General features: G+C 37.3%; 1 protein-coding gene across 3 annotated transcripts in view; it reads right to left on the bottom strand.

Moving 5' to 3' along the window:
- klhl29 (kelch like family member 29) overlaps positions 1–26,679 on the bottom strand; it is a 276,011-nt gene that overhangs the window by 141,413 nt on the left and 107,919 nt on the right. The window contains exon 1 of one of the 3 annotated variants that reach the window (XM_023348257.1): positions 3,498–3,596. The exons of the other annotated variants lie outside the window; for them this stretch is intronic. Coding sequence (XP_023204025.1) covers positions 3,498–3,521 — 24 coding nt within the window. The 5' untranslated portion in view covers positions 3,522–3,596. Of the gene's footprint in view, positions 1–3,497; positions 3,597–26,679 lie in introns of those variants that run through there. 3 annotated transcript variants of the gene reach the window in all.

Raw genomic sequence — 26,679 nt, 5'->3', positions numbered from 1 at the left:
AAACCGAGAGCTTCCAATATTCTAAGAATTACACAAACACAAAACAGCAATTTGTACATCGATGCATTTTTCTTCAATTCAGTGAAAACAAACTAGGGTGACAGACTGGTTCAGTATGCCGTAAATTGAAGTGTAAGGGCTTAAATTACAAATCACTTTGAATAAAATCCATATTTCTCGATTTATTAAACATGCACTGTCAGATTATAATGAATACTTCCACAACGGGAATTTCTGTTTTTCATCAACCAGGAAATGGGAGAAAAGCAGTCGTTTGAACTCAAATAAAACATAACATAAAACATAACATTCCTGTTCCCTTGTATGTCATAACTGAACAGATGGAAATGGGAAGGATAAGAATGTCCTTTTTAAAGCGATCGCCTCATATCACTCCCATAACCTGAGCACCGGTGGCTCTGTGGCTGCGTCTTGTTTGACCAGAGTGACTTTCTGTTTACTGCTCTGACACAAACCCCCTATGGTCATGGGTGTTTTACCTCCGTGTCCCCATTAGATAAAAGGTGAAGGATGGCTGCTCAGGAGCCATTTGTGACAAGGTGGTCAGTATTATCAGGGGGCTTGCAAACGATATTTCCAGCTCTCAAATGTGCCCAATTATTTTAGGGGAAATTGTAACATCATCTAAATGTGAATGTTAACAGAAATATGGCAACTCTAAAACAGTTAGCTGTTTGTTTTAGAAAATGAGCTTAAAATGCGAAATCTTCTTGAAACAGTCGTGCCAAGATGTTCTCAGCCTGTAATACGTCATACACAGAAATAAATATTCAATAACCCAAGAACAGATGTAAGTCATCCATAAATTTAAATGCTCCCACTCAGTAAAGACAATTACACTCGCATAAACCTTTATGTCAAGAACATATAAAAATATGGATGCAACTGAGCCATTAATGTAGTCACAAAGACAACAGGAAGCTCAATCAGCAGATAAACTAGACCAGCCAGGGAATAAAAACTTTATATATATAGAATTTATTAAGCTTTCTTGTGATAAACCATGAGCATTTTTCCTGTTCCCTTGTTTTTTTGTTAAAGGTGAATGCCACTGAGTTGAATATAGGTATCATTTGATAAGACCACCTTCTAGACAGATTTTATTTGATTAAGAAAAGGAAGAAACGAAAATGATGTCCTTTCTCTTCTTAAAAGTCACTATTATGTTTTGCTGCATCACATAAAATCCCATTCAAATACATTCAAGTCCATGGCAAAATGTAAAACAAATAAATAAATGAACGACTAAGAATATTTTTTCCAATAAGCTGCAAATACTGTTGTCAAGCTATTCTCAAAATATTATTTGAACTTTTGGATGGATGATTCCTTTGACTATACCTGTTCTTTTAACTAAATCAACCTGCAACTTCAAAACGCCCACAGTCGAGCCAGAAAAATGTCCTTTCTTCTCAATCCTATGCTTGTTGTACCCATGTCAGATTCTTGTATCCAAGACAGCATGATGATATCAAGGCGAATCAGACCCGAATACACCATTTCCTTCCATGACCAGGCTGCAGAGGCAGCAGTGTAATTCTGCTTGGCATGTTGGCTTTCCTTTCGGACAAGGCAAACACTGACATCTGTCACCGTGCGCTGATGCACGGCGCTGCTGTAGTGCGCATTGTTGTTCGTAGAGATTTTTTTGCCACTGGCTACCATCTGCTGCGAGTATGTTTAGGAGGGGCTGTGTTGTGATCCAGGACTTCGGGCTTTGATTGCTTTCAGTTATCCACATCCAAATAGAAAGCGTTTGCTCATGGCATTGTGTTTGTCTTTGTTCAAGCCAGCCTTCACTTTCCTGATTTATTGAACCAGTTTAATCCTCGAAAAACACAGAGCAGGACATCAAGCCTCCCAAAGAAAACTACAAACATGGACATTCATGAGCTTCACCTCTATGGTGTTTATGAGAGGAACATGCATGGCTGAGCTTGAACGTACAGCACCTATTCCACTTAGAAATGGCTTAGGTTTTTAATAAAAAGTTGAATAATACTTTCCTGAACTTTTTTTTTTTTTTTTTAAAGGGAACCAGAGTGTGCAAGAGATGAACTTGCCTATTGGACCCAGATGGGTGCTGGTCATTTCACCAATTCTCAATTTTGTACCTTTGCCGTTTGTGTCTTTTTTAATGTGAGATATTTGCATTGATATCCAGTGATTGAACATTTTTTTAAAAGGTATGCTAAAAGTTTATTGTAAAAAAAATAAATAAATAAAATTGTAGTTACGAGTCTGAAATAGGGATCAAAAACCAAGCGGAATAGGGCCTAGCATAACGTTTTGAAAATGAAATGAATTATAGGTAAGATGTGAGAACTTTACAGACACAAAGCTTCAAAATTCAGGAAAATGTTAAAATATCTACAATAACTATGGTTGAACACGACTGTTGACAAGGATCCAGGCAGGTTTGTTTAACGAGCACAAAACAGAAGAAAGCAGGGCTTCATTTTTAGAACATGGATATTAAATTGAGGTCTAAATTGTCAATGCAACAAATTCCCCCTGAGTTAACTTATTTTGCACAGTGAAACACCTTTACAGCACAAAAATCAAACTGTCTGCTTTAAAATTTCTGGACAAATCTGGGACAGCCTTACCCTAACTTCTCGATTGTGTTAAATTGAATCTCCTCGATTCTATTTCATCTTTTAATATTCATGGTTTATTAGGTGGCAAAGTACCTCACAGCTACAGCTCGGAGATGCTAAGAGATAAAAAGCAAAAACAAAATAAATGTGGGCGTGCTAATTTACTTTTTTGTCTTTCTCCTGGTGGGTTTAGCTATTTATTTCTCATGCATAAGCGAATAAATCCACAATATTCCCAGACATGTGGTGGTCCAGCACCGGGCTGCAATTATGGTTTAATTTAAATGCATCCAAAAAGTGAAACCTCGACAATCAGCCGGCTTTCTCCTGGGAGATGCATGGACACAAATTTAATCATAAAGAAATTTCAATTACAGCAGTCACTGCCATGCCTCACCATACTGGGCTGCGAGGGTAAAATAATATCGTACTGTTATTTCACACTACGAACAAGAACTAATAAAAAAATAAAAAAAACTGTATGTGTAAGCAAGGAAATGAAATTTAACTGTAACCGAATAGGTTTTTCTTCCCTTTGGCCAGGCATGGACTGATGCAGTGAATTTGGCTTGGTAAAATGTGGAAGGAGAGGGGAATAATGGCTTTTCCCAGAGAAAAGACGTCGAAAGAATGGCATCGCTGGAAGGTGCGAAAGATTGAGAAACAGAGTAAAACAAACTCATCCATCACGACGCCTTGTATCATTGCATTTGACAGATTATTTTAAGCTTTTCTAAAATGCAAAAAAAGCAGAAGACAAAAATCGTTTTCTCTTTCCATCCAAATGCTCGAGCAGAGTGTGGTCCGAAAGTGACCAGGAGCATTGAGTAGGGCACAAAAGCGCACAACTCTTTCTTTCGGAGATTATTCACTTACTGTATAAAGGTATCTCCTCTCCATGACAGCGCGCTGACAACTAAATGTGAAGTGGATTTGTTCTGGAGTTCTGTCATAATGGAGGTGAATACCGGAGCCAAAGAGCGGGGTGGCTGTGTCCAATCTATTCGGTGAGAACATAGCAGAGCATCTCGCTGGTAAACAAAGAGTCCACTGCGCCATGTTTGGCAGCCATCTTAAAACCGACTGGTGCAGCAATGTGCCGAAAACGTCAGGGTGCCATACGACAAAGGTGTGTGTTCGGTTGGAGCGCTGCATGAAACTGCACAGAAAAAAAATTAATTTAAGCCATCATGTTAGTAATTGTAAAAAGGAGGAGAATGAACGTTTTAAAATGTAAAGAAAAAGATTGAGCATGTAAATTAGTTTTTGTCTGAACGACGAAGTGAAGACAAATACTTTGGGAAAAAATACATTTTTGAGCCTTGCATTACTGCAATTGAAGTTTAAAAGAGGTAAAATTCACTGAAGTAGTGCTATTGCTGATGCATAAAGACCTGTGGGAACTACGCATGTAATGTTTAGAGGTTTGACAAAGTTCCAGTTTTGAAACTAACAGTATGCTGTTCTGATGGCTCAACATCATGTCAGTGATAGATAAGCCGATGACAGTGTGGAAGTAAGCAGTTTTCACAAACTGTATAAAACATGTAGTAATGCAGCGGTAGCCCTTCCAGTGCAATGACTGTCAGCTGGTTATAAAATTTCTCCAACACATTTTATTGCTTTCTAGTTATTTGTTTTAAAAGTAAAGCAATTATTTTTTGAATAGATGTTTCTGTGTGCAAATACTATGAAACGTTTTATTCAATGTCATTCTGTGGGAATTTTATAATGGCCCACGGTGAGTTTGAAATATTTTCCAAGGCATATATAATGCTATGGTCAAGTTGGTTTATTTCTTGTGACACCTTCAAATTGACAATGCCTGGGCTCATGCTAGAAAAAACAGAACAGTTTGCTGAAATGTCATATCCACCGTCAGGCAATCCTTCTTATTATAAAACAGAAATGTCAGCCATTGCTGCTCAAACAGGATTGACAGTTTGAGCAGTCAGATTTCAAAATCAAAACAAAATACATCGTTTCAGGCACCGACATTTAACACAGACAATGCTGATCCCAAGCAGCATAACATGCCAACACAAAGGAAACAAAGCAAAAGCACTCTGGAGGATATATGCGCTACTGATGTGCCACAGAGAGGGGTACGGATGCAGACTCTATAATTTCATGCCCCAGGCCGAACGAGTGAAGGGGAACGGACTTTCCTTCCTCTGAAATTTAAGCTAAGAAACTCCGACAGCTTCTGGCTCGACGCACACGTTCCAGAAAAGAGAAGCGTGATCGTAGAGGCGAGGCCGATAAGCTTCAGTGAAAAAGCAGGGTTGGAAGGCCCGTCTAATATCCCATGAGTACTCGGAGGTTGCAGCGTTTGCCCTCCAAAACCTCCCTCAGCTTTTCTTATTTTTTTGTGTTTCCTTTTTCTCATACATTCAGATCAAATGGCTAACCTGTCAACGTTCTGGGAGCATCTCTTATCTGGGGGATGAGCAGCACAGTGAGGTTTCTTACAGAGGGTGACCAGCGGTTGGACATGCGAGCGATGGGAGACTTCCTAATGTCACTGTAACACTTCCCAGAGGAGACTGGCATGGGACAGTCAGAGACGTAGGTCTCCAGCAGGCCATGACCCAGCCTGATGTGTGGCGAGTGTTTGGGGAGCAAAATATCCACGCCCTGTCACTGTGGCGGCGTCAGAGACCCACAGACAACTGTGTAGCTCCGATCGCTGGAGAAAACCGAGGCAAAATGAAAATGGCGTATGACCTTCATTTGCACCAATAATAAACGAAATTCATTTCAGCATGGCAGTAAATGGGCAATATATTGGGGGTTTTTTTAATATTACGGAAGGAAGCTTTTTGATTATTGAAAGCGAAATATTCAAGAACAAATAGATTTACCGGCGAAAGACTTAAAAAACTTCAAATTCAAAAACAAATCAGAATCTTTCTTCCTATTGTATTTCAAAGCAGCTGAGTAATTTTATTAAATAGAGTTTTTGGAGATACACTTCTAAAATGGAAAAGAGCAATCGCATATGGTTGATAAGAGGGAGACTCCCCATTGTCATGAACTGAAAACTGCTTTCTTGGCAAAAAAAAAAAAAATAAATAAAAAGGACATTCTAGTTTGGAGTCTGTCGAACAGGATGTATTGCGGCTTATTGAGGACACAGAAAAGGATGGAGTAAGCACTCTCATCCTCAGCCCTGGAAAAGTGGGTTTTGTGAAAGTGAATGGGTAAAGTAGAGGGATTTCTTTTCATCTATCAAAAACACTCCAAGTTCAAAACATTTTTTTTTTGTGCCAGGATTAGGAAACAACTTGAATTGTTGCTGCAAGAGACGGAACAACCCAAAGCTGATGGAGTCGGACACAAAACAGTTCAAGCTACAACAGATAACTTCAGTGGACAAGGTAGTCAATCCATACAGGCAATCGCGGCTTTTGGTTATGGGGAAGTATAAGCTACATTGCTATCCCTGCTTTCATCTTATAGGCAACCTTTGCGTTACGCATTGACAGACTGAGCTCTCAATAGCCTGTATAGTAAGGTTTCAAACTAGAGGAACAGTTTGAATTTCCTGTATAAAAACAGCTTCAGGAACTAAACCATTATGTTGTTTGTGTGAAAGAATTCTATTGCAGGCTTGTTCATATGAGGGAAAAAGCTTTGCAAAGAACAATGCACTGCTTCAGTACCAGTTCAGCAGAAGAAAAGTCTGTGACTGTTGCTTCTGCTGCTGTTGGGACAAGTAAGGCAGTTTGCTGGGTGAAGCAATAGAAAGCAAAGTGCATTTGCAATGACCTTATGGTCTCACATAAAATGCAACAGCTAAAGATCAGCCTTAACCGTCTGTACGAGTTAGCAATGCTGTTTGTTTGAATTACGAAAGCTATAGTCTTTTTTTCCTCTACTTCCACGTCTCCATATTCTGCTGGATTGGCTGTAACCCTCCACACCCCAAACACTTCTTCTATGCTCATTCATCTATCACAGTAACTATTGAAAGATGCGATAGGGAAGCAGAGCATGCTGCTCTGGAGAGATCTTTGCTTCACAGCATGCAAAGGTTTAATTGATCTAGAACGCAGGTCTATAACCCACATGTCTTTGCAGAATGTCTTTATTGGACGTCTGGTTTTTCAGTTGATAAATCAACAATTGAAAGTGTAAGCATAACATGGTTTGATACAACGGGACATATTGATTTTTGTTGGATGCTGAGAATTCTGGTGGGAAAAGTCTTGTCAGTAAAAACCACAAAAACTGACAGAAGTCCACAACCTTTTCCAGTGTGGTTGTATTATAAAAAGCCTAATTTCATTTTGTATAGGAGTTCACAAATTCCTATACTAAAAGGTATGACATATCAATGTACATGAAACAAAATTGGAACATAATGTATAATGCATGTTAAAGAAAATATCTATAAAACATGGTAAAAAGGCTGTATTATGGATGAACAGACAATTTTTTCAGACCATCTACTATATGGGGAGCATGTATATATTCAGAGACAACCCTGTCACCCTGTATAAGGCCCACTGAAAATATATTCAGTGAGCAGCTTCATATTTCCAATGGGGAAACAAAAAATTACACTCTCTGCTCAGAGAAGAAGAAATCCAGCCTCCTTATTTGAAAGTCTTTCCAACTTTAACCAACTGTATCTACACCTGAGAAACAGGAAGTCAAGTTATTATTTTTTTTGCCTACGTTTTGCTTAAAACAGAATGACATCATTACCAACAACTAATGATGGAACTGCACACAACATGAGAGAGATGTGTTTAAAAAACGGTTCAGATTGCTGTTGATGCAGAGAGATTGCATCAACAGCAATCATTGTTGATGTAGGGAGTGATTAATTGAAATTATATTAGCTGCACCACAAAATGAACTCACAAATGAAAGCTTGTAAACACTGGCCCCTTTATAAAGCGATTATTATTATACTGGCATTGTTTGGGTTGCAATTGGTCATCAGTGGAAGGACCTGTTGGACCTCCACAGGGAAACAAGACGTGCATATTAACACTTTTTTGTGGCCGGGCATTATAAAGCTTTTCACCAGGATTTAGCAGCTACTGTGCTTTACAAAAGTATTTATACCCCTTAAACTTTTTCAAATTTTTGTCCCTACCACACAGTGTAAATGACTGAGATTTTGTGATTACCTAAATTAAATAAGTGCATAGTTGTGAAGTAGAAGAAAGCTAAAACTTGGCCTCCTTTTTTTAATACATATATAAAAATCTGAAGAGTGGCCTCTAGTTCCATTCCCCATTAAGTCATTCATTTTCTTTTTGGGAACATTTTTGAAAGCTCTGAATAAAAATGTTCAAGGCATCAAGGAGACAAAATGTTTATCCCCTTCTTTCAAAAAAAAAGGCTCGAGCTCAGTCAGGTGGATGTAGAGAATCTGTTGCTGTGCCAATCATGGTTTGTTCAAGTTAAACTATCATTATTAGGTAAGGATTTTACTCTTAAAAGGTTCTACAATTTCAACAAAAATGTAATACTTTTGTTTTCAAAACTAAGGAAACTTAAACTTATATATATTGTAACAAACATTTATCTCTTCTTTGCTTAGAATTTAAACTGAACTCTAAGAGAGTTATAACAAGGCTACAACACTAAGAGCATAATGACCAATCTGTCAGCTCTGCTTGGATGATCTGGGATGAGGTAACTATGTCACTTAGCAAATGAGTAGCTATCACCTTTCATTAAGCTTTCCAAAAATAGCTGAATTGAATGAGGCACAGCAGAATCTGCACTACTGCTGTCACAAGGCGCCTCTCCCAACATCGAGAATTACCAAACGATCTAAACCTCAAAAAATGTGTTTCCTCCCCCAACCTTTTTAAATGCTAAAACACAGTGAGAAAAATTAAACACATGGCATTGTGTGACAAGACTTCACAAGAAAATAAAGCTATTCTAAATGCCGATTTAATTTTTGGTACGTCACATGACTTACCAACACGGATGGGTGCCTAAGAACGTCGGCTAAAAATTAGGGCTCCAGCGGCTATTCAAGTAACCTGTGTTGATGTTCCAGCCTTTGAGGATTTAGTCTTGGAACTCCAGGGTTTGAGAGAGGACTGAAAGACTGGTTTTATCCCACAAGATGAAGTGGTCAGTGCAGCTTTGGACTCCTACAAGCACAGGAGGGAGTCCACACAGAGCCCTGCTTGGGGTAAGACGTACACCGGAGAGACATGCTGGGATCATTAGAGACCCAAGTCTCCTAAAGAAAACTGAGAAATAGCCATGAACTGTGCAGCGGCAGGTGGATAAACAGACCTCCGCTTGAATTATGGGAGGATTCCTTCCCCGCCCCGCCACCACCCCAAGCAAAAGACTTTTCTGTTTGGAGACGCCTTTCAAGTGGCTGTGAATGAGCTTCTGTTGATTTGGCCCGTTGTTGGTTATTTCAAATGCTAATGCATGTCTATACAGATGGCAAAAGTAATTTCAGGGTCCATCTCCCATGTTCCTATAAAAAAAGATTCCAATTAACAAGTAAAATTACACTGTTTTGGAAACTTGGTTGATGTCTCCATGCTAGTCTTGCTCATGAGCAAAATCTACTTTTATGAACATTTATATATTAGGAACCAGCTTTACACATTTGTGTAAAGTGTACAGAAATGTTATTCAGTAACGTTTTTGGAATTGTGTGAAAATGTTTTTGATGACCTGGCATGACTAATCTAGGTTAAAATAAATTTAAGTTTAATATGTCCCAGAAAGACTGGTTTAATTATAGTAATGCCTGTATTAGTAAACCCTTGAACTAAAGGAGAAAGCACTTAAGCCATTAGAGCATATGCTATAAGAGGAGCTACAATCAATACAGTAGGGTTGTCATTACTTAAGTTATTTAGTTTTTACAAGCTGTTTTCTTTCTTATTTTCCCTGAATACGTGGCAACAATGTTGTTAAATGTCTAATTCATAAGTCTTTCCACAAGTGAAGTAATTAAAAATGCTCATTTCATTTGCTACACAATACAAATGTGACACCAAATACATAAACCAGGGGAAAAAACTTTTCAGGCCAGTCAGGCGTCTTTGCTTGGACGCCGATAGACAGCATTAATATTTATGAGCTTGATAATAAATCACTTTCATAGATGAGTCATGTTATTTAAAACTGTTCCTGGAGCCAAAAATAAAGATGGAATACCGCACAGAGGTGGAGCTTACCTGGAGATGCCTCTGCTTTCTCCATCTCGCATATCTCGGTTGACATTACAGATCAATAGTGTGCACAAAGGAATACTATTAGTGGTAAAAATGTTTGCATATTGCAGCCGTGACTGCGTTTCCTCCTGGCTTCAGTTCAGTTCAAAATCTAGTACGTCAAATAATATCTAAATATGTACATATGGTTCCTTTAGAATGGTATTTTACTGAATTTGACCAGCTTTTTTGTTGGGACAGATAATCTCAATCTAGGGTTGTCCTAATGCCAAGAAAGGATTTTTTTTTATGTGTGTGTTTTCTTAAATTAAATACATTTTTATAAACAGCAATATTGTTAAAGTGAAAGTGTCTGCCACCTTTAGAAACCAAAGAGACATTTTTGTGCAAATGTTACATAATGTTTTGTGAAAATACTTATTAATTATTAGCTATAGAAAATTTGTGGTAATTTTTTTAAAGAGCCACTATTTTATTTCCGTTCTTATATTTTAAGACAAAGAAAAACATTTACAAAAGGAATACAGTTGCATTTTATTCTGAGATGTTGACGTTTGTGGGAAATGATGTAAATAAGAAAAGCCCTTAGTTTCCAACATAATGTTGAAAAAAAAATACTGTCACTTTGTTGTGGAAATCAAAAACTTGATAAAATCTACATTTATTATACCTATAGTTCAGAACTTTGTTTTAGACAAATTACAAAGCTCATTGTGAAAAGTCCAAAGAGCCGCAGGCTGCAGAGCCCTGCTCTAGTGCCTTGGGGGATCACACTGCCATTTACTGGACATGCAAGTAATGAACTCATTCTGGGATCAAATCTGTCTCCCCAGCTCCTCTTAAGTCGTGCCACTCTGGGCAGAAAGCCACATCGTCCATATCAAACGTCACCACTCAAGGGGCCTGCATCCTCTCTACTTTATGTCCACTTCTCAACTCTTGCACACCTGTCGACAGGAGTTTGTAATCTTAAATAGTGCACAGGTTTGAGCTTTTAAGTCCCTTGTAGGATGGAAAGGTAGTTTTGGTTGTAGGAAGGGTTTAAGGATGGGGACCAGGAGAGAGCATCTTTAATCCAAAGCTTATTGAGCTGTCAGGTTTCACTCCCTATCAGAGAGCATTGGTTTTCTGTCACATATTCAACTGTGTGTGTGCTTTTAAATTTGCCTTTGACAGAAGCGCTTCATATAATGGCCCTGCTTTTGGTGGTTATGACCACATCAGGAAGCCCGTACAGCTATTGATTTGTGTTGACGCCAAGCATAGTCCTTTATTTAAATTGATCCACGGCTGTGTAGCCAAGTGCTGGTTTCACACACTGATGTTTAATGAAAACTATCAGGCAGTATTATTGAGTGCAACACAGCGGAGTCATCACAATCTGATGTTGGGGAAGCGCAGCGACAGCTAATAATGCTAATGTTTGTGAATGAGGAGATTTAACATTTCGCTTTGGCTGTGTATTTTACATGAATTTTAAAGAAATTACTGCTAAAAATTATAATTCTCCACAATAGCGACCTTTCAATGACCTTTCCAGCACTTGATTGAGTTGTCAAAAGCTTTACAACTTGAAAGGAATGCTAAAAAGTCAGCATATATTTTAAATGACTGATTAAATAGATTTATTAAACTTTTCTTTGGCCTTTACTGAAAAAAATTATTTTTTAATCATGAGTAGCTTTCTGAAAAAAAAGAGAATAGCATCAAAATCTCTCATTTCCAAACCGTTAAGCCGAAGAAACTCAACATGCAAACCGAACAAAAGAGAAACCTCCAAATTAATATCAAAATTAATCTCAAACAGAGGAAGAGGACGACAAATGGGTTGTGTTTTCCGCTGGGACCGGGTCTCATAATGGAGATATACAATGTGCATTAAGAGGACATTGCTAGTGAGAGCAGTCACAATCTCTTGGCCATGCCTGGACATTAGTGAGAGTCATTAGGCTCATTTAAATGAGGTTGTTAAGCCGATGAAATGAGGCCATATATTTGAGTGCAGAAACAAAAAAAGTCTCCCATTTCTCATTATTGCACAACCTCCTCAAAGTCGAAAACACAATAACTCGCTGAAAGGAGGGGCCCGGAGGAGACATTTAAAAAGGCTCAAACTCAGCAGAACCAGAATGTTCAAAAATATATCACCATGGAAATGTTATAATAAATAAAGACAGCTCTTTGTTCTGGATCCTCTTGATAACGCTACTTGGAAAGATTACAAACTATTAAAAAATTGAACTACAAATATTAACAGGTAATCTTCAACTTCTACTGAAACATATAGCATTTTATGAGCCTACATTGGCTTGCTGAGATGCAATTTATCTGTCCCTATGAGCTTCATTTGACATTAAGCTATTACTGCAAGATGAGCAGGAACACGTAAAAGCCAAATATTTAGTCTTTTTAACTCTGCTCAATAACTTTGGAGAGTCTATCACCATTTATAAAATGTCACTGTATAAGTAGTAGCATCATTTACACTAATATGTAAATTAGTGTAAATGATTACACACTAGACATTTTGGGATGTCTAGATCCATCCCAAAATGAGTCATATAAAACTCAAATAGTCTCAGGAGTGACTCTTATGGAAAACCAATCTCAATTTTTAGCAGATTAGCAGCTATTTTAAAACACACTGATTTCTCCCAGTTAGTTTGAAAACCAACTCAAGAGTCACCAAAGTCTACAGTACATGTTGCAGAGTTTAGAAGAAGAGGCCCTGATCTACACAATCAAATGTTTTACATAGTTCTAAAAAAGCTCAGCACACAACAATGTAGTAATTGTGTAACATATGCGATGGCAGTTTTTGTTCTGCAGTCTTGTCTAAATCGTGACTGTGCATTGCTTAACATATTATCAAATAAATGATTAATATTTTAATCTATAAGAGATTCAAATATTATTGCTGGAATGAATAATTTATCTAAAACTGTCAGAAATCAGCCTTTTAACCATTAAAACCATTACAGGCTTTCATGAACTAACCAATTACAAAGAGTAAAAACGGACAGAATGTTAGTTTTCTTCCAGTTCAGACTTAAAAAATAATCTTTATCTACCTGAATGAGTCAGAGGATAGAAGGTAAAACTGTTTACAGAGCGATAGGAGCTTCAGAGCGTACTGCTCCTAAATACTTGCACTGTGTGCACAAATGGGGAAGTGTGATGTAAAATTTAATTAAAGAAAACGAAGGTACAAAGGAAGAAAGCCTCAACTGCTTCAACATCCTCACAAACGACATCTTCAGTAGGTTGGAGAAAAATGCTGCTTAAACACAGATCTTAGTTTTCTGCCGTGTTTAAAATGTTCCTTTTGTTGGTGAAGTCTAGAAACTAAGATTATGTTACGCCTTTTTTAATTAAAAAGAACTCCTTTTGGTATCCTACTTTTCATGTAGAGTCGGACAGAGATGGATGTCCAATATTAATGGTTTCTCTTCTATTTTGTCGGCTTTTCCTCTCGCAGAATTTCTTCATTTTTCTGCCTGGGTACAGCTCTGCTGAAAATCTGGCATATGGTAAATAGCCCTTAAATTAGGTCCCTGGCCTTCCAGCTTGGTTATCTGTGATGATCGGAACACTGTGTGCTGCTTGAAAAGTCCCATTTTCCCTCTGGCACACCATTTAACATGTCTCATTTACCAAGAAAATATGCAGGTCACACACCAGGAGATTTGTGGTCACATCCTCACCACGCTCAGAACAAATTTAAAAGATTTGAATTCGAACAACTATTAAATTTCTTCTCCTCTTTGTGTTTCCACCTGATAAATATTAATGGTTTTTTTTCTTTGACCACAATAGGGTTTAAGCAGGTGCCTTCAGTAGAAAGTGGGGGGAAAAAATGGCCTCTCTGTGGGGTGATGATGGCTGAGTCCAGATCTTTGAGAGGCACCTTAATATACCTACAGAAGAATCAACCTCTGGTCACAAAAGGAGCAAATATTCAGTTCAGCTCCAAAAAAAATATATGAAAACTAAGTTATACATTCTCATGGAGACTAAGGCAATGTATCATAACATACTTTTCTCAGTAGCATATGATAATCAGAATATAATTAAAGTATTTTATTTAACAAAAGAATAATACTTTTTTTAGGGGGCAATTTTATAGCCAGTCAAAAACAAACAAAAAAAGTTCTCCAGTGGGGGAAAAAAAATAAACATTACAACTTTTGAAATATATTTTCATCAGGTTCAATCTTTTCATTTATTTTCAACTCGTTATGCTGGCAAGGCTTTCATTAAAATGTCTGCCATTCATTATTAAATGCTTTCTTTACCTGCACTTTTTTTTTTTCCAAGTGGGCTTGCAGATCTGAATGTTGATTACGGTAAATAGAGTTCTTATCGTTTAATCCTTCCCATCACGTTACATAAGAATAATAAAACAATGTTTCAAATCTAAGGATGGATGAGTGAATGTAGCTCAGAAGAAAAATATCTTCACATTGTTTTGTTTTTTTTTCTCCAGAGAGTTTTAATTTTCTTAGTTGATTACAGCATTTATCCTTTGTCCTGCCAATTAGCACTTCAGATGACTCAAATATGTTGGCATCTCCACTTAGTCTCAATCACTTTTCTTTGTATCTAAATTAGAAAAATATGCTAAAATGAGAAGCTTTAGCTTTTTGCCTCAAAGTGTAGAATAAAGGAAGGACTCTGTAATAACTGTGTCCACATCAGAGGAATATTATAAACTGTTACCAACAGCTTTACATCACTTGTCTTTAAGCATGCATGAACATTAATGGCATCCCATTTTTAATACAAAGATTTTAGTTTGATGTTACCCCAATCTTTCCTGTTTCAATTCTTCTGGAACAAGTTCAGTGTTGTTAACTAAAACTAACAAAATAACAAAAACCGAAATAAAAACAGTAATAAATGGTTGAAAACTAACTAACCAATCTAATGTCCTTTGTTTTCATGTTTATGGTGACGACAAAAGTCAATTAGTCGTCAACAATAATTGAATAGATATTTTTGAAAATGGTGTACTCTTGAGATTTTATTACCCAAACGGTGTATACATAATCACCACACCTTTTTGACCTTTTCTGAATTCTGCACCTAAAAATTAAAGCATGTCAACTCTAAAATTAATACAATGGCTAAGATAAACTAAACTAACACTAAACAATATTTACACCTAAAAGAAAACTGGCAAACATTCCAAGAACTAATTAGAAAAAGAAAATTAAACTATAATGAAAAGCCCAATCTCTTTTATATTTAACTTAATATTGCATAAAATAAAAGTTGGAATCAAAATAAATCAAACTGGAATATTTGATTCCAGTTTGATTTATAAAGCAATATATACAGCATATACTGTATATATATGCAATATATATATATACCAGATTGCCTCAGACAGGAACATATGTATACATGTATACATATATATATATATATATATATGTATATATATATATATATACACACACACACTGAACACAGGACTTATTGCCAAGTCATTGTCACCATTATCTCACACCCACACTTGGTTGTAACTGTGATTCATTATAGGAAAATGCATATATTGGAATTTCAATCACACATATAACCATAATAGTTCAATGTGTTTCTGTATTAATAGGCAAATTAGCCATGAGCTACAGTACATGTTGATTATGGGACTTTAAACCAGGGGTCTCAAACGCCAGGCCTCGAGGGCCGCAGTCCTGCAGTTTTTAGATGTGCCACAGGTACAAAACACTGGAATGAAACGGCTTAATGACCTCCTCCTTGTGTAGATCAGTTTTCCAGAGCCTTAATGACCTAATTATTCTGTTCAGGTGTGGTGCAGCAGAGGCACATCTAAAGGTTGCAGGACTGCGGCCCTCAAGGACTGGAGTTTGAGACCCTTGCTTTAAACCAACATATTAGTTGCTTGGTTGTCAATTACTCTGGGTTCAGTCAAGGAAAAATGCCTAAATTTGGACCTTGATATGATATCTACAAGGATGAATCAAATGTTTCTGAAGTGAGGATACGGTTGGAGATAATAGGCAGAGACAAGGCAACAGCTCAAGTGAGGGAATTGTCCGCAATATTTCAAATGAAAAACGTAATACAATAAGTAAGGTGTTAAGTGTCACTGGGGGAAAAAAAAAGAACTGATGAGAAACTGAAGAGTTGAGAAATTTCGTAGCAGTCCAACTATGTATGCACTTTAATTGTTTTTAACCACATTATTCTGAAGTAGACACTTCTGTACAACTAACGTCGAGGCAAGCAAAATTACTTTTGGTTATTACTTGTTTTAGGATGACAGAACACTATTTGATGTCTCCCTTAATTGAGCTCTCTAAATTACCACTAGAAGTAAGTGTGTGTATGCACAGTTGTTTATCTTAAATGTCTGTTAGCCTGTGATGGAACAGCCAAGGTTGTACCTTCCTCTTTCAAAATGGCTCAGTTCCCTAATGGGCCCTGGAAGAATAAAAGGATACAGACAGGGTATGGATGGATTGCATAATGCTCTACACAATCATGATGAAGACTGCTGACTTGGCAGTTACCCAGGCAGGAACAAGAGGATAAACCACAAAAGATGATTTCTAAACAAGGTGACTGTTAACAGAGTGCAGCAGCCAAGAGCAATTACTGGAAAGTTAAGTGGAAGGTAAAAGTTGGAATGAAAAAGATTCAAGTGCAATTTTCCAAGCCTTTAGTGGATTGAAAAACAGCCAGTTCAAGCGTTTAAGGGAGATTCATAAGGAACGGACTGTGGCTAGAGTCAGCGCTGCTCTATGCTGATGTATCTCTCGAGCAAAGCAGTTATTAGCATCTTATCTGGGCTAAGAAGAAAGATTACTGGAGTGACGCTCGGTGGTCTAACATTCTCACTGTAGATTTAGCATTTCAAGATATTACCGTCTAGAACACAGGTGTCAAACTCCAGTCCTCAAGGGCCGCTGTCCTGCAGGTTTTAGATGTGCCACAGGTACAAAACACTAAAATGAAATGGCTTAATTACCTCCTTCTTATGTAGCTCAGTTCTCCAGAGCCTTGCTAATGACCTAATTATTCTATTCAGGTGTGGTGCAGCAGAGGCACATCTAAAAGTTGCAGGGCAGTGGCCCTCCAGGACTGGAGTTTGACACCCCTGGTCTAGAAGATTCTAACTTAATTGAGGTCCAGTGTGAGGTTTCCATAGATGGCGGTGCTGGAGAGTCATGTCATCTGCTGGCGTTGGTCCATTGTGTCAGCACAGCTGTCCACCAGGAAATATTAGAGCGTTTTAAGCCTTCTCATGCCAACATGTTTTACAGGTGCGGATTTCATTTTCCAGCAGGATTTGGCCTTTGCCACTCCATCAGAGGACCGTCACCTGCATTAATGAGCGTAGTACTGCAGAGCTTGAATGGCTTTCAAACTCTTACTGGAATAAATTCACTTTTCAGTTTTTCGACATTCTGTTTTATTGAGATGCACTCGCATCCTTTTGTTCTGCTTTGTAACCGGGAGACAGAGCTGAAATAAAACAAACGATTTGCGCACAATTCTTTCAAAAATGCAGTTCTCCAAGTGCGGGCGAGGATAATACAATTAATATATGCAAGTACAACACATGCAAAGTGACTGAAACCCAAGGACTCCTCAGCTTTAAATTTTAAAGCTTTGTGTGTGAATCAAGATATAATTTCAATGGCTGCCCTTCAAGCTGGTCGGCGCTGTGATTTGTAGGAGGTTAATGCTGTTTAACAGGAAAATTCTAATCCTCGGAAATCCTATATGGTTCAAGGCATTCACTTCGGCCCGCCGTACCCTTATTATCTTTCTGTGTGTGTGCACATTGGAGAATAATGTTTTATTCCCATAGTTACATTTTACCGAGGCAATCTGGTACAAGAATACTGCAATCAAATGGGGAATTTTGAAGAGCCAGTGACCTTGCTGATCCAAGTCATTTCATTTTATTCCCTTCATGTCAGGGCTCTATTGTGCAGCCATCTTGCACAGACTCCGGTCGTTTGCACAGAGATCGTAATTTATTCAGATCTACTTGTTCATCTGTTATTTTGTCAAGGTAATCATTGTGTTGAAGAAGACAAACACACCTACACCCTCATCACAGCTTTTGTCTTTCAAAGCGATAACAGGCGCAAACCCACACATTCCGACTCCGTGCAAAGCACAAAAAAGAAAGTATTAGTGATCACGGCTGGGAGATCCCTCATATTTTTTCTGCTTTTATATTAATTCATTAGACAGGACAGAAAAAAGAGCCCGGCTTGGTATTATACATGCAACAAGTGAGTAATAAGAAAGCTCTAACAACAAGTCAACTATAAGTTATGGTCTTTAAAAAAAAAAAGGACATGCTGAATGTGCTGCATACTGTACACTATATTTTTACGGTGTCAGGCTCGTGTTTTAAGAATATTTATTGCACAGCACTTCCCATAATGACTCATGATGAAATGGCTCCAATTTCAATCTGACCTTGAGAGCGTTCTCCACATGTGCTGTTCTGACATTCTGCGAGTCATCAGGAGACACTTGAGATGCTGCGGGACTGCGCAAACGCCATTTCGAAATCAGCTTGTTAATTGAGATGACAGCTGGAGGATTTCCAACATAAGAACCAAAACAAAGCTGCCGTTTGGGATACAGAAGCTTTTTTATGGTTTTTATTTTTGGTGGAAATAAGACAGACTGGACTGACATTTAGAATATGAATCTCAGTAATAACACCAGTAATGATTATGGAATGTTATTGTGCATTGGGGGTGGGGACCTCTCACTTTCCAATTGCGGTTTGTGCCGAAATGTATCACCTAACTATATTTTTTCTGACAATAGTAGCTGATAAAGAAGCGCTTTCCTGTGTAGCCAACATAAAACACCACAAAACTAAAGCATCAAACTAGGAATCAAGCCATGGAAGAAGCACTGTGATGGAGCACCAATAATGTGGAGTAATTATTAGAATCAATTAAGCTGTTATTGAGTAGGCAGCAGTTTATGGTGAAATTATATAACATTAATTTTGTACGCAGTAGAAAGGATAGCTGGTCATCACGACAAAAGAGGTACTCTCCAGTTACCGGTATGAAGGTATTAACAGGGAATATTTCAAAACCACTCACATCTCACAATGCACTATTCCTAAGACTTTGCCTCTTAGAAAGTGCCAGAAAGTCCGATGTCTGCTTCAGCTCTACAAAACATAGAGTAACAACGCAGACTCTAGCCAAGCTAACACTCTGCACTGCTGATTGGCAAAAAAAAGGACTTCAAACTTTTTGCTTGCTTTAAACTTTTTCTGCTACCAAAATGGGCGGAAACAAAAAAAATTTAATTAAGCATCTGAGCAAACATAGATTGCATGTGAGGTTCCTCAGGGCTCCATTCTCAAGGTCGTCTTTAAAAACACATCTTCATGTCCCAGGCAACAGAAGAGGACAACGTCTCTTACAATATCTATGCTGATGACAAACAACTTTATATTTCTGTCAGCACCAGGCTATCATCCAGTACAGTCACCAACTCAGTGTGTTCAAATTATCCATGAATGGATAAAGTCAGAAATTTCTGTATGCACAAAAGGCAAAAAGTCATTGGTTCTGATCTCAAAAATAGGATAGAAATTAGTATGTTGACTCGGTGAGGCAAAAGAAAATGACATTTCCTCAGTCCTTATATTTAACCAGTCTTTAGAGTCTGATACTAAATCAGCTAACTACAGTCTTAAAACCTTTGGCAGATGAAATGGTTCCCTACCAAATCAGGGCATAGAAAAACATGTACATGCTTGAATTGTTAGTCGGTTAGATTATGTCAATAATTCCTTTCAAAAAAATTAGATGCATGAATTACTGCGTGTATTCATAAGGCTATATAGGTATTTCTCCATCTCAGTTCTTCTAACTTAACCAGGAATTGAGCATTTAAAAACTACCACACTGTTTTCACCTAATTCGGTTTATTTCAGTTTATCTACACTGTATAGCGCCAATTCACAACATGTCGTCTTAAGGCAAAAGAAGTCAATTCAATCCAATATTACTTCACATCAAGTATATACTTTCCAAATTGATCCTAGTTACCAAGCAACGCAGTCAGATTAGTTGAAATGTTTTCCATCAAAGAAAACACAGCAGATTGCATTGAATTCCTGACTTTAGTCGATGTATGTAGATCAAGATGAATGTTATAGTTAACACATTGTCATTCTGTCTCATTTGTAAGCAAATATCCTATTTTTGTGCATATCCTGCAAAACTGTGGTATTTTTTCCTAAGGAGAGTCTCAAACGGTTCCTGCTACAAAAATGAGAAATCTTAGCACCAGAGAACATGATTTTATATTGTACAAGAACATATGTAGGCAGAACGTTCACTCTCGTCAGCACAAACTAAATAAACATTTACTCCTGGAAACATAAAACAACTAAAGCTTTTACAAACCTAAAACTGCCAAACAAACAGTTAGGTAATCCCCAAGGTAAATTAAATTTAGTAATCATAATCTAATTGCTTTCAATTACTTTTGAATTGCTTTGTCTCTCGACTCGGTAAAATATTATGTTGAACAGACGATTTATTCCATTCCAATTTGTAGACTAATTCGAATAAGGATATTATCCTCCCCTTCAAACATTATCAGCTGTTATTTCCCTGAAGAATCTAATCTGATTAGGGTTGCAATAAAGTTGACAGTGCTGTTATTAGAGCTGAAATAGCCAGGAATACAAAGTGTGTGGCCTCTGGTGAGCTACATTTATTCATTTAGTGGCAACATGGGTTTAAAAATACAGCGTACACCAGAGATAATGAGAGCGTTAGAGTTGTATGTAACTATAAGTGAAGGATGCTAAATCATCAGCAAATAAACACTGGAGAAATGGATCTGTAGAGAAAATGTTTCATATAAATTCTGTGCCAGTACATCGAAGTGTTGACTAATATCTAATTCAGATTTAACATAGAATTCTTTCTTCTTGCAACCATCGCTCAGATGGATGGAATACCCTGCATTGTACAGCAAGAACTTTTATATAAAACAGAGTTTCCTGTGTGCTCCCTTCACAAATAACAGCCGTGTGTTTTAGCAAAGCACTCCAAACATAAGATGAAGATTGGTAACTTAAAAAAGCTACCTGGTAAAGAAGGCTGGTTCTGTACAAAGAACAAAAATCCAAAACATTTTGACAACCCTGAGCATCCTCTTCAAATATTACAAAATTCTTGTTGCGTCTTGTGACCTGGACACTTCTCAAACATTTACCTGTGTTTACTGTAAAAGTACTTCATTCACTTACAAAGCACGGGTTACTAAGTGAAAGTATTTCAAATTCACTGACTTACCATAAACATTGACGTTCTCATTGTATTCTGCTCTGTTCAACTACTACTTATGAATTATCATCCATATTGATTAGAGTGTAAACTAAACTTAATCGGCATCAAAGACCAAATGTGACAAAGGTAAGAAAAGAGAAGATGCAGGTAAACTTTACAATGCTGAAACCAAAAGATAAATATACATGGTATATATACTGTACATAGAGGTTGTGCAAATAGAGGAGGGCAACTTGGCAGCGTGATGATGCGTGGAGAACCTAATGAGAAACACTGAGCTCTCAGTAATTTGTTTGCCTGTGCTAAGGTCAAACCGCAAATGCTGCGAGATCGAGTCACCCCCAGACTCCTTTTTAGAATTAGCATTTAAAATGTATCTATTATTTATGTGTGTATTATTAAAATGACGGGCTTTGGGTCCCTTGAGCACGCCACACAGGGAAGGGACCAGAGCAACTGGAAAGCGGCACTGAAGGCAGACAATCAAATAGTAATGGACTGAGAGAAATGGAAGAATAATGAGAGACAGATAAAAAGTTGTCTGGAGCCAAAGACAACCCAATTAGACTTTTTATTAATCAATGGGAGTTATGCAGGAACTGCACGCAAGTCAAGATTTGATGTTAAATTATGCAGTGTTTACCCTACACCTGAGCAAACTTGGTGGGCTTTATGGCCTAAGTAAAGCAATGGAAAAACTGCAATTATGGAAATAAAATCATATTTTCACATATTATGTCATATTTATCAATCCATAAAATATTGTTTGTATTTTAGTGATTTAATAATGAGCTTTTTTTTTTGTTTCTAAACTGTCATTATTGAAATTAGGCCACATGAATTCTGAGAAACACTTAAGACATTTAATTTACAAGGAAAACCTTGAAGTAATCATCTTCAGATAATTGCTGAATATTTCTGTGAAATAAATTTGGCCAGTTTTTGTCTTTTTACATAATTTGCTCCGTTACTATTCCCTAAATTGCTGGCTCACTTTACTGTCCTCTTAACCTCTTCCAATCCATCTCTAAATGAGTTCTTAGTCATTTTATTAGACAGTTTTTGTCTAATAAAATGACCTGCTTCATAATAATCATGCTTCATTTTAGGTGCCACGGTTATGTAGCAACAAAACAAGACCAAACTATTATACCTCCATGACCATGATTGTACATTGCTATGAGGTGTTTGTACTGGTATTCTATTACCAAACAAGATATTCATCAAGGCATATTTTCCTATTCATATTATAAAGGATGCTTATGTAATTTTTTTTCTTCGTTGATTTAGATGCCACTTTGCAAAGCTGTGTTACCATGGCCATAATTGTTCTTTGTTCCACAATCCTTTATTTTACACTTAGAGTGTAACTGAGATCTACAGAGTGTGAGAATATAATTTCTTGAACCATTACACAATCTGAGGTTCTGAGTGAATTTCTAGGTTTGTCCACGCCGAAAAAAATTAACGTTGTGCAAATTAGACATCGTTGTGGTCTTTGTGAGGGAAACGTGCAAGGAGGGGGGGCATTTTTCTCACATTTCCCAGTGGATTCTGTCTTTTATATCTATATAGATGTACTAACATAGAACAGAATGCACATTGCTCATCTTGGCATAAAATGCTTTAAAAACTTTTAACCCTCCTGTGTTATTAGCACGACGCTCAGGAGGAGCACAGCAGATGTCACTGACAGTGGGGAAGCAATGGGGTGTCCTGCCAGACCGTCAGTTCCTGAAACCATTGAAGCTTGCAGGGTTCAATGGACTCCATCTCTTAGGACTCCTGGAAGGCTGAAGCATAATTTAAAATGGCACATGGGAAAATTTACATATTCTACTGTTTTGAACACATTAACCAGCGTACAGTGTCACCAGTCAAACATATTCAGTATTTCAATGCAGATAACCAAAAGCATTATTCTATTAAATGTAAACTCTTAAAGACACAAAGCAAAAACAGGATCCAACTAAGTTTCATTTGTATTTATCATCTCAGTGTTCTGTATTTTTGTTTCTTGGAGGTGCCAAATTCATTTGCTGTAGATTTTCACACTGCAAAGTTATTTAGAAAAATTTCAGAAAGCTTAGTTTCAACACATTTAACCATGCTGGCTTTTATCTTGTGGTTTTAAAGAGATGCGTGGCAGGTAGAGCCCCCGCCCCACTTCTAAATTCTTTATTAAATCAAATATTTTATTCATATAGTTACTTTTCACAAATGCAATCATTCACAGCTTCAATTTTGACTGAGATTTGGAGTTTAAATCCTTACTTTTTATCATAATGTAATATGTCCCTACTGCCATGAGTCATCTTTAACCACCAACTGTTTGTTTATCTTAAAATGATGAATTGCTTTTTCACAGAAGGCTGAAAAGGGAAAAGCACACACTGGATCTGATTTGAATAGGTTTCTTTCTTTATTGTTCTTTCACCACGTCTCCTGTTCATATCTCTGACTCTATTCTATATCTCTTGCTATTTACACACTAGAAGGATTGCTTCGGTTTGCTCCGAGAACAACTCAAAAACTCCCCTTAGTTTTAACTTTTGAAAAAAAAAATTTTTTTAACGGTACTTAAGTTGAAGTCGCTTTCTGCTTATGATGTGAGCAGAGCACAGTTAAGGATTTCTCTGAGAAAACATGTCTCTGATAAAATTTCCATATAAAAACCAGATGAAAAATTGATCAACTTATTATAGGAGTAATATTTATGGTTAACTTTATGCTTACTTTACGCTTTGAGGAGAAAGAGAGGGGAAATAAACACATTCACACAGATCATCACATGGTGAAAATGAAACCTGAAAAAGATTTATTTTATTTAGCTGGATGGTTAACACTGAAAATAATAGAGGTAGGGTCAGTTTGCACATATTAGTATTCAATAAAAAATCAACTACAAATAAAAAGTTTGTTTATCCACGTAGAAATACTCGTAAGTTTAATCTTTGAGGTGGGAATGACGCAAGACGTTCCAAAGCACATTTCCTCTGGTTTTGGTTTCAAACATCTTTGAGCAGAATTTATGAAAGATATGCATAATCACTAACATTTAGCCCATAGGTAATTATTTTAGAGCCCCAAACCAAATTAATTAGTGGTGGTGTATGTTGTTATTGACAGTAATGATCAAAGAGACCCAAATGCACACTGGCTCGCAGCAACAGAAGATCCTGATAAAACTGGAAGCCAAACCGCAAGAAAAACCTTGCATGGACATACAAGTGTACTCTGCTCATAGCGCTTAAACTTTAAAAAGGGCAAATTAAACACCGGCTGTTTAGAATAATTGACATAAGAATAATTAAAATGTTCCCTTTGGCCGAAAACATATTGTTTTCTAACGAGACACTTATGATTCCAGGAGATTTTTATTGATCTCCTACTATATAATATTTTGTTACATAAAATTATGGATTCATCTCTGTAAGCTGGGGTTTTTTTTTTCAACCAATTCTCCTCTAATTTGTAGAGCCAACCTAGAAATACTTTGCAAACACATTGACAACCCATGAGTAAGGTTATTTTTTTATATTGCTCTTATCCTTCTGAGAAGGACTTGCAGAGGTTTTAATTTGCAATATTGTTAGCCACTCATGAAATCACACAAAAGTCTAAATATTTTTATAAAAATTGCCATAGTAAAAATTTAATACTTATATCACTCCCAACAGAACACAGACAAAATCGCTACAAAGCTTGAAGAGTATTTTATATTACAGCTATCAATGTGCTATTGATAAAACAGTCTGAAATATGGTCTGTTTATGAACAAAATAAGAAGTTAAAATTGGGCAAAAACCATTATTAATAAGAAACAATAGCTCTCTGCTTCATGACTCTAAATGTCAGACCTTTGCTCAAAAACTGAAAACATTCAGCCTCAAAGTTTAACAGCAGAGAAATCCATCAGCTTGTGAGCAGATAAATGGATGAGTATCCGTTTTGAAAGCTATGAAGATGTGTCAGTCTGAACCAGAAAGTCAGAAAGGTGTGTGGACTGACATGTATCACATCTCCAATGCCACAGGGTGACAGACTAAATTGCTCAGTTAAATTACAAACATTCAAACTAAACTAGATGTGGGGGAAAATGGTCATCAGAGAGGAGCTCAGGGGGAGAAACAAGCGGAGTCAATTGGCTGATGATTTAGTTTCACAGCATTCTCCAGAAGGCTCTCTTAAGTCTCACTTATTGCCTCTTTTGTGCACCTAACTGAAAGCCATACCTAATCGAGCGAAGAATTTTCAAAGCCAAGACTGTCGATGTCTATTTACAGTCAAAGAAAATGTACCTTGAGTTCACCTTTTTTCCAAATAGAAAAGGAGAAGAAGAAAAAAGGTTTTTTATCAGGAGTCAAGTACCAGCTAGGGCACTAACTGAGGATAAGTCCATAACTACTCTCTTTCTGTTGCCATGCTGAACAAAACCTCAAAGCAACTTGGCTTGAAAATAAAACAAAACATCATCCTTAACAGCGAGTAACCAATGCCAAGAGAGCCTCCAGACTTTAATAGCACAGGTGTGAGACAAAGCTGAGTCAAATGCCAGACGTGCTAAAGGGAAATGTATTATTTACTCGTGCATCTCAAACGCTACCCTGTCTGCCTCCTTACTGACACCTGATAGTCCACACAACATGACTGACGCTTTAAAAGCCTGCATTTGCCATTGTCTTTCGTTTAGGGTTAACCTTAAGGTAGCAGCACTCTGAATGTCAACCACTCCACATGTGCACCTTTTTAAATGCCATTTTCCTTTATTCTACAACCGTGCAACAGGACAGACAATGGGGTGGCGGGGTGGCCACGGAGGAAGGAGGCCAAGGCAAGAGGCTGGCAGATGAGGGGGTTTTCCCTCAATGCACAAAAAGCAAATGACATACAATCAGCTAAGCTCAGCGGGGGGTTCATTTAGCACTCGAAAGAAATACGGGTACTAAGTGCGGGTCTGTGACGGCCAAGAGAGCTGATCCACTCATTTGATAATGCGCCCAGTTACACAGATGAATGAATGGCAGCTATAAACTCAGTGTTGGGCTCAGAAGTAGTTTTATAATATATAGCATGAGTCAGGGCTTAGCAAAACACTATTCCCATTGCATTTCTCAACATAAAAACAAACATGGAGAGATCCAACTATACATCAGCTGGTAAGAAAAAAAACCTCAAGTCGCAGCAAAGCCATGAATCTTGTCTTACATATTATTTTCTTCTTCTTTGCTTGAGGAAACAACCTTGGAACCTTTGTTTCCTTAAAGTGTAGCCCAGATTTTATAGAAAATATTCAGACTAAGTGCATCACAATGGGAGTTGCGGGCAATATCTCAGCTCAGTAAGATTGTCAAGGCCAACAAGTCTTCCGACAGGATTGCTACCTACATGAATCCATACATCACACCATCTCTTATTTGTGTGAGTAAAGAGGACTGAAACATATGTATGCAACATTTTTGGACCTTTATCTGAAAAACAAAAAAGTATATTTTTCTTCAACAACTTTTCATCACTGCTGTTTAAAATAATGTCCTAAAAAGTTTGTAGATC

This window comes from Xiphophorus maculatus, chromosome 15, assembly GCF_002775205.1.
Source record: "Xiphophorus maculatus strain JP 163 A chromosome 15, X_maculatus-5.0-male, whole genome shotgun sequence".
Taxonomy (NCBI): Eukaryota; Metazoa; Chordata; class Actinopteri; order Cyprinodontiformes; family Poeciliidae; genus Xiphophorus; species Xiphophorus maculatus.
Note: the sequence above shows the minus strand (reverse complement) of the source record. Positions and strands in the feature narration are given on the sequence as shown.